This window comes from Mytilus edulis, chromosome 9 (genome assembly GCF_963676685.1).
Source record: "Mytilus edulis chromosome 9, xbMytEdul2.2, whole genome shotgun sequence".
Lineage (NCBI taxonomy): Eukaryota > Metazoa > Mollusca > Bivalvia > Mytilida > Mytilidae > Mytilus > Mytilus edulis.
Genome location: NC_092352.1, coordinates 43,213,287 through 43,227,380, shown reverse-complemented (window position 1 = coordinate 43,227,380; position 14,094 = coordinate 43,213,287). Strand labels below are relative to the sequence as shown.

The 14,094-nt window shown below is 30.9% G+C and overlaps 1 protein-coding gene across 5 annotated transcripts in view; it reads left to right on the top strand.

The window, feature by feature from the left end:
- The window catches only part of LOC139488410 (interaptin-like), a 34,615-nt gene extending 21,741 nt beyond the window's left edge, over positions 1-12,874 (top strand). For 3 of the 5 annotated variants that reach the window (XM_071273976.1, XM_071273974.1, XM_071273975.1), the window contains 5 exons: positions 134-169; positions 735-3,170; positions 3,961-5,615; positions 8,186-8,296; positions 10,180-12,874. In XM_071273976.1, coding sequence (XP_071130077.1) covers positions 134-169; positions 735-3,170; positions 3,961-5,615; positions 8,186-8,288 — 4,230 coding nt within the window. In that variant the 3' untranslated portion in view covers positions 8,289-8,296; positions 10,180-12,874. The remainder of the gene's footprint in view (positions 1-133; positions 170-734; positions 3,171-3,960; positions 5,616-8,185; positions 8,297-10,179) is intronic. The other 2 variants (XM_071273977.1, XM_071273978.1) reach the window with 1 other exon arrangement.
- The last annotated feature ends 1,220 nt before the right edge of the window (positions 12,875-14,094 follow it).

Here is a 14,094-nt window from a genome sequence, read left to right as displayed (position 1 = left end):
AGAATGTTTATACTGATTTTCAAGTATTGTAATATTATTTAGAAACTGATGATTTTTCTGAAAATTAAAGAAAAAATATTATTATGTCGACAAGTTTTGTGGAAGATTGAACAACTATTTATATATTTTGTAGGTTGATGGCAGTAGTCTTATAGATGAAGGATCTTCAGTAAGTGGTTTATTTTAATTTAATAATAGTGATAAGAGAATATTTTGGTAAACATCACTTAGAGAGTAAATTAATAACTCAAAAAATTGAAACAAATTGATCAACCTTTTATATCTATGGCAATGGGAAACCTGAAATTTTTTTAAATCAAATAATTTAACAATACCATTTCTTACTTTAAACTCTCACTATGTTTCATGATAATCAAGTCTGGTTTAATAGGAACAACAAACAAACAAACAAACAAACAAACTAACAAACTAACAAACTAACAAACAAACAAACAAACTAACAAACTAACAAACAAACAAACAAACAAACAAATACAATGATCACTATACAAAGTATGAAATGAGGCATGGATAGAACATATGATTCACAGCCTCACCACTAAAGGAGTGTGGAGGTATATAATACATGTGAATCTTAAATTCAAACGCTTTTTTATTTTCTGTCTTATTTTGACAGTACTTTTAAATAGATGAATGATTTGCTGGCAGGATCATTATAATGATACCGTTACATTACACATAAAACATAAACACAAATTTACATTTATTTGCAGAGGTCAGACAGCAGAAAAAATCCTTCAGATGAAACATCAGACTGGTTTTCTACATCTAATGGTTCTGGATCAGATCCTCAATTTTCTAGGTTACCAGTAGAATCAGAAAGTATATTAACAAAAACTATTAGCGATACAATTTCTGATAGATTTCATGAGGAAGACAAATTAAGTGCCTTATCAGGATCTACTTATGATTCAAGGGACAGAACTCTAGAGAGAGAAAGTTCACCGCATAGTCGTCATATTAATGGAAGCTATGAACCAAAAAGAGAAAGTAAATTAACAAGTGATACCGTCAGGTCAACATCACCGTTACGCAGACCAAGAGATCATAAAGCAATAATGGCAGAGGCCAAGGAAAAATTAGAGGAGCAAAGACGAAGGAGAGAAGATGAAGATCAAAAAGTTAGAGAAAATGAACAAAAACTTTTTAAAGAAACTGAAGCTAAAAAAGTCGATACTAGTTTAAAACATGATTCAGTAAGGTCGTCACATGATGACATAGAGGAAGTGATGCGTGAAAACTTACCACAATATTCAACTGGTCCCCCACAGTATTTACCTGGACTAGGAAGAGGCGTTCCCATTTTCGTGGTTCCAGGTCAGAACCCAGAAACAATGTTTTTATTACAAGCCTTGCGCCAGGCTCGCCATGAAGCAAACTTTCATGATCAAGACTCTAGTTCGAAAAGTTCTTCAGAAGAAACTCTTCCAAAAGCTTCACTTTTAGATTTAGAAACTGTTGATGACATCCCTCCCTCAGAATATCTTCAGTTTGAATCCGACAAGAAAGCAGAAATGTCAACACCTCGTGGTGTTTCACCAAGAAGATCAAATTATGTTCCTTCACCTGAATTTTTACCCACGAAAAAGTCAATTATTGATGTACTTGGAAATCCACCAGATCCACAAACTAATGTTGTGGAATTTCCTCCCGCAGAAAAAGACGATAGGAGACATTTCCCACGAGTGGAAATTAAAGAAGATGTTAAGGTGAGAAGAGAAATGGGAAGAGATCAGAGTGATGAAAGATTGTCTCCAAGAAGAGACAATTCAAATCGACCACTTTCTCCTGGATATGATTTTATTGATGAAACTGTCTCTATTAATGATAAAGACACTGTGCCAAAAACAATTCTTAAAAAGTCATCAAATTATGGAACTTCAAGTAGGGATTCAAGTTATGAAAGAACAAGAGATAGGTCGCAAAGCCCAAGGTCAAGTGAACATGAAAGTGGATTACGTTCAAGATCACCACGGGATCAGATGGAAAGAGATCGTTCATTGAGTAATGACAGGACACCTTCTGGTAGATCATTATCCCCAAGATCTAATAGATCTCCGAGACATAGATCACCTGATCTAGATAGGCTAACTGATAATTATGATCGAATTCAGTCTGGTAATCAACATCGAGAAACAGCTCCTGGGAGTAATTCAGATTCGGTTGATCCTAATACTAGACTTGTCAAAGTATTTCATCAGGAACTGGATCTTCTTCGGATGAAAATGGAGATGCTTGAAAAATCCCATTTACCAGACGACGGTGATTTAGAGGATTTGAATTCATTAACACAGAGATTAAGTGAAAAGATAAAAGAAAGATTAAGTAGCAGATCACCTCGCTCACCAAGGTCACCTAGACATAGGTCAACCTCACCAGATTACACAAGAGGTAGACTTTTTCGAAAGAATGATGTAGAATCTCGTTCTTTATCTGAGAATCGAGTCTCCCCATCTTCAGATTGGAGGACTTTGCCTAGTGAAAAGTCTAATAGTTTACACAATTTGCCAGTAAGCATAGATAAGTCACTTAAGGTCGACGATGATGGAAAATTACTATATTCACCAAGATCACAAGGCAAGCCAATAACTTTAGGATATAGTAGTCCAATTAGGAAAGTTTCCGATGAAATTTGGGGAATGAGAGAAGAAGAGTTTGCAGGTGTTACAAATGTGCAAAAAGAAAAATGGAAGAAACTTACTTCTGCCCGTGATATATCAGATAGCGATATTGTAGAATTGAAACATGCTCTAGGAACAGTAGTTGCTGAAAATGACATTTTACAAGCTAAACTTCGAAATTCAAATACTGACATTCAAGAAAAAATGAGAAAAACAGGAGAAGTTTTAAATGACTGTAGATGTCACTTGTCAAAAGCTCAAGCCGAAAATATGGAATTACGCACACAGTTAGAAAAAGAAAGAAATAGAAATGAATCTTTGGAGGCTAGAATGAGAGAATTTGAAAAACAAGTGAAAGATCTAAAAGGTGTTAATAGTGAACTAGAATCTGAATTAGAAGATACAAGAAAGTTACTCAAGGGATCTAGCAAAAAGGATATTCCAACCATGCAGTCACTGGCAGAGGAACGAGATGGACTTGTGGAGGTGTTAGGTACAACTCAGACTGAAAATGAAAGACTCAGAGAGGTAAGGAATGTAAAAAAAAAGTTCAAGGTCAAACAGAATACTGTGGATTCATTATTATTCGTTGGATACTAATTTTCGTGGGTTTCGTGGGAACAGGTGAACCACGAATTCAAATGTTCAACGAATATCATATTTTCAATAGGCTTCGTATACATAGATTGTATAAACCACGAAATCAAATATCCACGAACATGCAAGTTTTCAGCAATCCACGAAAATTGATACCCACGAAAATAAATGTGTCCACAGTAACATAAACAAGAAATTACTGGAAGTAGATACATACTCTTTACAATCATTACCCTATATTCAGATTTTTTTTGTATATTTGAATATGTCTTCGAAGTTAGAAGGAATGCTGAAAAATATCAAATTTAAATACCATTAATAGGTAACTTTGTGGAACTTGTTACAAATAAATGCAAAATAACTCATAGAAGATGATGTGTATTTGCCAATGAGACAGCAACACAATGCATATGAAGTGTGAAAGATGTCTGAAAGTCAACATTTCATCGATCTTTCTCTTCAACAATAAACAAATGTCTGTACAATATTTCAAGCATTAAATTCACCAGAATCCAGAAGTCAAAGTAGAAAACATAACAATGTGTCCACACAAAATTGACTAGCATTAAAAAAAACTTTATTAGAATGTTAAAACAACAAAAGATCTAAATGACTTCAGTTTATATGAACTATACATTTTTTTGTTAATTTTTATATGGCCAATTATTGGTAAAATGTAATTAACTAGTAGAGCAAATCATGTAAACTTATTCTTTTTCAGGAACTGGAGAGAGCACAGAAATATGCATTTAAAGCACAAACTACTATTGTTGACCTTAAAACTATTGTTGATGATGCCAGAAAAGAGAGACAACAATTATTTGAGGAAATAACTAGGTTACAAAGTGAAGGGCATCTTCAAACTATCACTGGAATTATTAAAAAATATATGGATAAAGGAATATATTTAGAGGTTGAACCTATGAATGGTTTTAAAATTCCTAGCAGAACAGCTTCTCCAACACCAAATGAGAGACGCTGTTCTCCAGTACCCAAACAGAGGCTGAGTAGATCAGTTGACAGTGTGATAGCACCAAGGTCAAGGTCAAAGTCCCCAAGGACAGAAACTCCAACAAAACACGAGACAGAAAATATTGGTACCAAATCTTGGTCAATGTCTGCTCAGCAGCAAACTTATTCAGGACTTAGTCGTTCATATCAGGAACCAACTCCTAGTCAGCGTTCTTATCAGGATCCTGCTCAGCGATCATATCAACAATCCAATCAGCGTTCCTATTCACCAGCTCGTCATTCATACAAGGAACCGGTCATGGCTAGCAGTCCACTCAAAACTCCATACGGGAGAGTTAACGGACTGTCAATTCCCATTACACCAGTAGTAAATGATATTATTTCTGATGATGATGATGATGATGATTTTGAGGATGAAGGCATTGAAGGATTTCATTACAATTACGAAGATATTTCGCCATCAGTTACATCGAATTTAAAAGAAATTTATCCTCATAGAAGAACAAGGTCTTATAGAAATAACTTTTCTAGTTCTTTCGATGAAGGTCGTGTGTCCCCAAGCGTAGACGATATAGAGGTGAACAGAATATTATCACGTCATCCTGTTAGGTTAGACTTTAATGATACAGCTGACAGTTATAGAAGTAGGTCACCAAGAAGGGAAGATAACTTTAATGTAAGCTATGAGCGAAGCAAAAGTCCAGGACGATTAGATATAGCCGATTTATATGAAATGAAACAGCCAGTACGACAACAAAATTACAACATCTATGGCAATACAAATAGAAGACCTGTGACAAGAAGTGAATCACCTAGTAATAGGTATACAGATCAGAAAAATTACAATGGTAAATCAGGAGAGATAAACAATAGACTATTTATGGCCGCTTTAGATAACGCCGTCCATGAAGAGGGTTCCAAAAAATATTACGATGATCATGACATTCCTGAAAAGGACTCTTGGCGAGACCGTAGAGATCGCCTATCATCAAGCTATGGACCTGAAGTATCACGGGCAGCTAGAACTGGTGTACGAAGTAATGGGGTCAAAGGAATTCTTAAGAATACAAAGGGTGAACAAAACTATATGATAAAACACGGAACCTCATCACCTCTTCATAGATCTGTTTTAGAAAGGTCAGTTTCCCCTTCAGCAAAAACGCCACCAAATAATAGAGACATTAACAAAAATTATAGCAAGCTAGCAAATAGTAGTTTAGCAAATAACAAAACTTTTGGTAATTCGGGTAAACCATCATTAGCACCAGCTAGTTCAGGCAAGCCCTTGTTTTCAGGAGCTAGTAAGAAATCAGGCATTGTACGGAATCCTAAGGATTTGTTTGCTGATATTAGTCTTTCTCCTGTACGCACCGCTTCACCATCTAAATATCAGCACACTCCACTGTAAGTATATATAGTGCTTGTGTATAGACTGCTTTTATTTATTTATTTATCATTGTAAATTACCATTTTTAAATATTTATACATGTAGTTGATTAATTTTAAGGCTTATATTGCTTGAGTTGAATGAAGCTTGATCTGCATTCTGATTGCTTTTTTCAATTTTTTGTTCTATTCCTTGCTTTTGAAAAAAAATCTGAGGCAAGATGTATTCATTGGGTCCACTGCATTTTGAGCTTGTGTATTAGCACATCACCTTTTTGTGGCAAATTGCATGCATGGGATCAGAGCTTTATTCTTTAGTTATTTCACAAATTTTGATATCACATTTTCCAAATGAATCCGAATCATTTATAAATGATCTACATGATCTGGTGCATGCTAGCCTATGTTAACATATACAATTTATCTACTTTGCATTCAGTAATATTCTTAATCCTATTGGATAATATTTTTCATTAATTTACTTGATCAGAATGATACAATGTAAGTTCTCAATAAAAATTTACAGTAATTTTTTAATGAAAAAAATCAAATTAATGCATGCAAGTCTTCAACATTGCTCAATATACCAGCTTTTTCTGAAATCAAGAAAATTCTTAACCTTCATACATGTATACTTTATAAAATAACAAAGAATGCAGTTCTCCAAACATTCCTAGGAATAATAAATTCCATTATGTTTATATATAAAAAGAAGAAATGCTGAGTTTATCTTTTAAACAATTATTTTCTGTGGATGCACAGCTTGACTTTTTACTGTTTATATTGCCATTGTCACAATAGTGTTGAATATTTCAAGTCCAAACTGTATGTTTCTAATACATATATCTATTAATTTAATCTTGATTAAGTAGTAGGTGCAAATTTTAAAGCAATTTTCTCATGTTTTTTATTAATGCTGATTCACGGCTGAACAAAGATGCAATTTAACATACCTTTTCACAAATATTTTTGATTTCCCTTAATAAATGATTCAATAACTATTGTGACTTTGACATGGTTGTTGTTTTGCTTACTAGTTTCGCTTATTTTTTAAGTGGCAAGTACAAACATTATTTTGCTTTCTTTTCAGATTAACTGTCAAATAATACAGGGTGAAATTGCACACTTGAGATCCCTGCACATTTATTTCCACATTTATATCACGCATTTGTGTAATTGTTGTAATGTTCATGTTGATTTATACTCAATTGTTTATCATGAATTAATTGTTTATATTTGTTATCTGTATCAATTATATACTGTTGCTTCATGTCCTGTGTTCAGTATATAATATATTAGTAACCATTGAAAGTCAGAGTTATTTCATTGCAGTGCCATGTTCTGTTTTGCATCTGCTGGCATCAAATCTTGCAATAAAGGATATTCTATTCATCTTTATTTATTTTTTACACATTTTAAATTTTTGAAACTATATGTGTAAATACTTCTAATTGATCTATTTTGAATGTTTCTAAGTGCATTTCACAAGATTAAAATCAGAAAATGGCATTGAAATATTCTGCTGAAACTAACAGTTAGTGTTTGGAAGTTTAAGATATTCATTCACCTCCATAAATTCTCTATTTGCAAGTCATTAAGTTGGAATATCTAGAGTTACTTGCCCTTTATTTTTGGTGTCCACTGGGAATTCACTTCCATTGACTCTATTAATTTGAAGGCTCACTGTTGCGCAATATAATTCTGAAGTAAATTTTCCCAAAAAGGGGGAATTGGAAAAGAACTTTACATTAGAAACACTCAAAAATAACAACTCTGTTTTGCAAAGGAAGATAACTCTAGAATAAAAACGATTGACAAGTAGAGAATTTCTATAGGTATTCCCTAATTCTATAGTTAGCACCTTGATAAGAAGCAGAGAGAAATTGACCTGTTACAAATTTTTGGTTTATTATGACAAAATATTTAAATTTAATAACTGCATTTTTAGAAACATTGCAAATAAAACAAAGGTAAATACAGGATGAATTATTCCCTGTAAAAGGATTATAAGATATATGTTAAACAAAGAATTTCAAATCACATTGTAACATGTATTTTAATAATTTGTGGATGTTCAGATGTATTTCAATTTCTCTGTGCTTTCCTTTATAGTTGACCTTCAACTTTAAAATGTGGTGTGGTTGATCTTGAATTGCATTAACAGCAGCAAATAGACTTAAAAAAAACCCAGAAATGATATATTTTTTGTGTGATATATAACTAGTCATATAATTTACATTGCGCATTGCAGTTGAGTTTTTATGGTTAATGAGTACATTAATTTACTAATTTTAACATAACTTTTCAATAACACACACATTTTTTTTTTCAAATTCAAAATGAAAAATGCTTTATGGTCAAAACAGGTCAGTTTTATGAGGCAAATATATTAAATGCATAACCTTATATGGTATTATATCAAACATAAGCAAACAGCCATAAATGCTATCATTGCTCAACCATTATATAATCAAGACTTTTACACACTCTTACCAGTTGAAAGGGATTTCTCTACATTTCAACCAGCACCTTATGATAGGAACATATTTCTGTATCTCTCTATAAGTAGACAATCTTCTTTTGCACAGTGATTCTCCGACACCTCAGTTAACTGAGGAAGAAAAGAGATATGCAGATCTACTTGTAGACAAATATACAAAGCAGCTTGGATTCAATACCATATACAGCTGAAATTATAGGTAATTACATCTACCGGTACTGTAAATTAAAGTAAAAAAAATATTTTGAAACGACTACCTTTAAAAATATTCAAAAGCAAAAACAAAACAATAATCCTTTACTTAAAAACTCTCTGTAACATTCAAATGTAAAACCTGAGGTATACATATAAAAATTCTTAAAACACTATAAAAAAACACTTAAAAATGAAATATTAAATGTATATGTTACACTTACACTTACATACTTTGTACTTATGACTTGATCAGAGGTTTAGTGGTGCTTTATGCTTGCATGACATTGTATTTCAATAACAGAAAAATTAACAGTGTCTACTGTGGATTCATAATAATTGGTGGGACACTATTTTTTTTTTTATTTAGTGGGTCTAGGCAAAGTATTAAAATTGTCTAAAAATATCCAGTTATTCTTCAATCTATGAAAAATATTACCTACAAAAATAAATGAATCCATAGTATTAAATATCTATGTTTAAATATAAAATGTATTCATATATATACATACAAGTACCAACATACATTAATAAAAATGAGCTGATTAAAAAAAAGGATAGCATCATGACTTAACACATGAAACTATAGACATAATGTTTTTGCTTGTTATATTTATTTGTATATCATGTATATCAGAGACATACAAATATATATATATACATATAATATAAGATTATAATCAGAGATACTGTGTACACAAATATTATATGTTCACTATGACTAATAATAATAATTATATAACTGCATATAGTTTATTATACAATGGAACTTTGGAAACTGTATGATAATGGTTAAACTTGGAAATTCATGTCAAACAGTAAACATATTGTGAAGAAAAAAATCTTTAAAAAAAAAGATAAGGTTGAACCTTTCAAGTTTAAGGTAGCACAATACAAAGATTTTTCATCCCCAATCAGACATCTTTAAACTGATGTAATTCCACTCATCTTTCTTTAAATTTTATAAATGAGGTACCAAAAAAAAAAAGAAGGATTAATCTTTCAAATTGTGATAATTTCATTATGACAATTATTACATAATTGATTGCTATGTAATTAGTTGCCATATTTTGAATGTCCATACTTGAATGAATTTAGCTTCTTTGTTATTCATAGCATCCCAAAATATTTTATAGATTCTTGCACAACACAGTTTGATCTCCAAAACTGTGTCTCAGATTTTTCCTATTGTATTTCATTCTCTCATAAATCTTCAATGAAGTTTGCAACATCAATTCATAAGAGACCACTAAATTCAATTGGGTATAAAATTTGTTCTATTGATGTTTTTGGAAATCTGAGACACAGTTTTGGAGGTCAAGCTGTGTTGTACAAGAATCTATAACACATTTTGGGATGCTATGAAGAACAAAGACGCTAAATTCATTCAAGTGTGGACATCACAATATAGCAACTAATTACATAATAATTCATTATGTAATGATTATGTCATAATGAAATTATCACAATTTGAAAGATTTATCTTTCTTCTTTCTTTTGGTACCTCATTTATAAAATATAAAGAAGGATGAAATGAATTACATCAGTTTAAAGTTGTCTGATGGGGAGTGAAAAAATCTTTGTATTGTGCTACCTTAAAAGTACCCCCAAAGTTCAAATATAAGTCAGATTATTGTCATGATGTTTCTTTGGAAAAGGATTTTAGGTAATGGCAAATTAATATTCTAGATTAGTTTGGAATGAATGGGGGAAATTGTATAAATTAATTGGGTGAACTAACATTTTATCTTACTTCGAGTTCAAGAAGAGCAGATGTAATGCAGACAGACTCGTGATCTAGGCATAGTATTTTCAAAAGTATGTATTTATTGATCTGGACTCAGTATTTTCAGTAGTATATTTTCTAATTTTTCCCACTTTATATTTCAGATGTCCAAGTTACAGAATAAATTGTACTAGTGCTGCTACTTTCCGCTAAAGGATTTATTTATATATCTCTTTTCTGTATTTTATGAATTTTGCTAGACATTTTTTCGTACAAAAATTATTGATTTTCTTATTTTGTGAAAAATAACTATTAATTGTTGTCTCCCTTATATTGTGAAACATGGTTAAAGGGGAGATAAGCAGTTTTTGCTTGTCATATTTTTTGTAGAATCTTTTTCTCAGATATTTTAAATATGATTTTATTTATTGCACTTTTTCTGCTTTATATGTATAATTTTGCTATTCATTCATGAAAAAGCATTGCTGCAGCTAGTTTAATTCATGGTGCCTTTGTATTCAAACTAGAAAAAAGTATTTCAAAAGTTCTTTCATTAGGTTTTTAAAGACTATTATAATGAGAGATAAGGAACTGTGTAAAACATTCATCAATTTTACCACCAAAAGGTGCTTTAGGTAGAAAAAAGTCAGTATTTGAATTCTGAAAATAGAACAGTTTATTTATCTTTGCCAGTATATATAAGTAAATAGGATTGTTTTTGTATTCACAAGTGTTTAATTATGTGTTTTAATGTGAAATGCTGTGATAGTATTGCTAAGTTATTTATTTTTAAGATATGTTTTCTACTATTATTATCCAACCTACCCCAAATTTATGGGGGGCTATCAGATTTACCCATGACTGACTACATTAACACCGTCCTGTTCTTTTTTAAAGTTTTACTTCAATTAATAAAATCCATATTTTAATATTCCAAGATAATTTATAAGTGAAGTTCTATGTACAGTACAACAACACTTCAGTCAATTTGTAACCTACATTTCAAAATTGAATGACTGTTAATGTTTTTGCATCAAAGGTTCACTTTATAGATTACTATTGTAATATATGAACAGTATTTCGCTTCTATACTACAGTCTTGAATAGTACCAGACGATACAGCATCTTTTATGTAATTAAACCAAAATTTATGTTATTGGACCAATATTTTCTCATGTTTTGAATGGGACACTTGTGTCGTACAGACACATCATGTATTTTTGTATAAATGCATTGTTATAATAATCATATTATTTATAAGATATCATTCCGTCCAAATTTGTATGATTTAACAAATTCTTTGTAGCATTTGATCAACAGATTGTTTTTAAGTTTATCCGCCTTGACTTTCAATGAAAAAATATCCTGCTTTTTTAAAGATTTTAGAAGTGTGTAATATACACATTTTTCAAAATTTATGATTGTAGTTTTTTGTTTCTATTGTTTTATTTCATGTTACATTTGTACCTCTTTTTATAAAAAAAAAATTTTCAATCTTTTAATGAATAGTACAACTTACTAAAAATTAATATAAAAAATTTCTCTAATTTTAAAAAAAAAATTATTTTACACTTTCAAAAGACAAAATGATAATACCATTTTTTATTTGACATCAAGTTGATGTTTTTAAACAAAGAATTCTTTATAGCATTTATCCAATCTTTCAAGTTTAATCCCATTTGTATAAAAATCATAATTTTTCAAATCTTCTCAGGATTCATGAGTATATGCATTTAAAAAATCCAATTGCAAGTACATGAAAATATATTTATTGACTAAATTATTAAATTTATTCTGCAATCAGCTACCTATTGCACATATACTTTTTTCTTTATTTTTTATTAATAATACAAATAAATTTTTTTTTTATTTTGAAGGAAGACAGTCTCTAAATTTTTTGTCTTCTAAGAGGGCTTCATTTAAGTCATGTTGATTTCTATAAAATTCTAGGGCAAAAACTTGGGGATTAAAAAAATAAATAATTAAATACGTCAAGGGTAAATTGCAGGATAAAAACAACATATATATTTTGTTTGAAACAAGAGAAAAGCTTTGAGAGCATTGCTTTATTTTGTCTTGTTTCAAAAGCCTTCACAATTAAATTTCTTATGTTGCCTTCTATGTACAAAATATTTTATATGTATTTTTTTCTCCTGCTATCAAAGTAGAAAAAAAAGAAATTCTTTGAATTAGTCCGAGATAACTAACAAGTTTTTCAGTATTGTGATGGTTCCGTCCAGGTAGAGGGAAAGTAATTTATTTAAACTTTTACATTTTTTATCACATTCCATATTTATATATAAGCATCATCTGTGATATATTTTATAATAAATTAGTATTTACAAATTTGTATTATTTTTCTTACACAAAAGTCCATGTAATTGCAATATTTATATTTTATTATCCTGCAAGCATAGTTACAAAAGCATGATTTTGCATACAGTTTTCACTGGCGGCATTACCAATTGCTTTGACTAGTTGACACTTTAAAGACATATCTCTGTGTCAACATTTTATTCATATTAAAAACATTTCACCACTCCACAAAGTCAAGAATTTTTTTTCTTCAGCATTTTGAACACTTTTTTAGAAGATTGCTGTCAAATCCTAATGGGTTCGTAAACTTTCATTTTTTTTAAACTTATTTTTAGGATAAAGAACCAGGACTAGGAATTTTCTATAGTCTCAAATCAAACATTTGCATGTGCAGAACACTTGAAAAATGAGATGACATGGACTTTTGTAAAGAAATTAGTGGCGCTATATGAGCACAGTTAGATATTGTATGAATGTGTTAATGGTTTGTTGTCAAACAACTAGTGAAATCATGCCAAGAAATAAAAGAAGTATTTTCATTTATATTGTGGAGTTTTATTTTATGATAATGGCATTTATTCAAAATACTTAATTGCCCAGACTTGATAAGTCTTGACTTACGCTATCATAGACATTCCATCATCAACAAAAGTTAAGACTCTGAACTGAAAACTGCTGAAAGTTTATATCAAATGATGGTCTTTCCTTGATATGCAGAAAAAAACAACTTTTTAGTCACAGGGCAATGTCAAATCATCTTTGCTAGCCAAGTGTGACGATCGAGTCCCATCATCTCCTGGAGGAGGGACTGGTTTGTAAACCTTGGCTTGTGAAAATGATGTCAAAGTAGCTTTGATTATTAGTAACCAAAAATCACAAAAATTGCCAATCTCTGCTGTGACTGTTGACCTAAAACAATGGGTATATCCATGTTTATAAAATAAAGGGATGTGGTATGATTTCCAATGAGACAAACTATCCAACAGAGTTCAAATTTAAATGGGCATTTGTGGCAAAAGGTAGTTATCTACCAAAATTTGATAATGTCTGGTTTATGAATTAAAATATGGAAATAAGAATTTTCACAATGTTTCAGTTTACCATAGTCACTTTGACTGACCCAAAGTTCAAAAGAGATCTTTTCCTTTCCAAGAGTTCAAATGCTTGTAATGTGTTTGTCTAGCCTGTCTACGAAATTGACCTCTTTTCATGGTTTCGTTTTCGTATTTTTGTCAATTTATCATATACCATAAGCAATAGGTCAACTACTAGTATATTTGGTGTCTGGAATGATTATGAGGTGAACATGTCTGTCTGGCAGGTTTCAAATAAACTTTACCTCAGTTTCATGTTTAATTAGTCCGTTTTGTAGATTTAGTTGTTTGAACTGTTTCTTAGGTACTATTAGTAATAGGACCGCTATACTTGGAGTATGGAATGATTCTAAGGTGTACATGGCTGTCTGGCATAGTTCATCAGAATGTGACTTCATTTTCATAGGACATTGTTTATGTTAATTTTATGTAATGCTGGAAGTAAAACCATCATATTACAGACCGTCAACTTAAATTTCAATAAAGTAAAACAGGCGAGACATTTCTGCGTGTGCTTTCTTGTAACCCATTGTTTAGTGATTTTGTTTATTATCTTGAAAAAAAATAGAGAGAAACTTTGAATAGCAAAATAATCAACAAGATCAGACCTTCAAATAAACCAAACAAGGCTGAAATTGTCCTCTTTGGAGTTCTTGCTCCTAAATGACG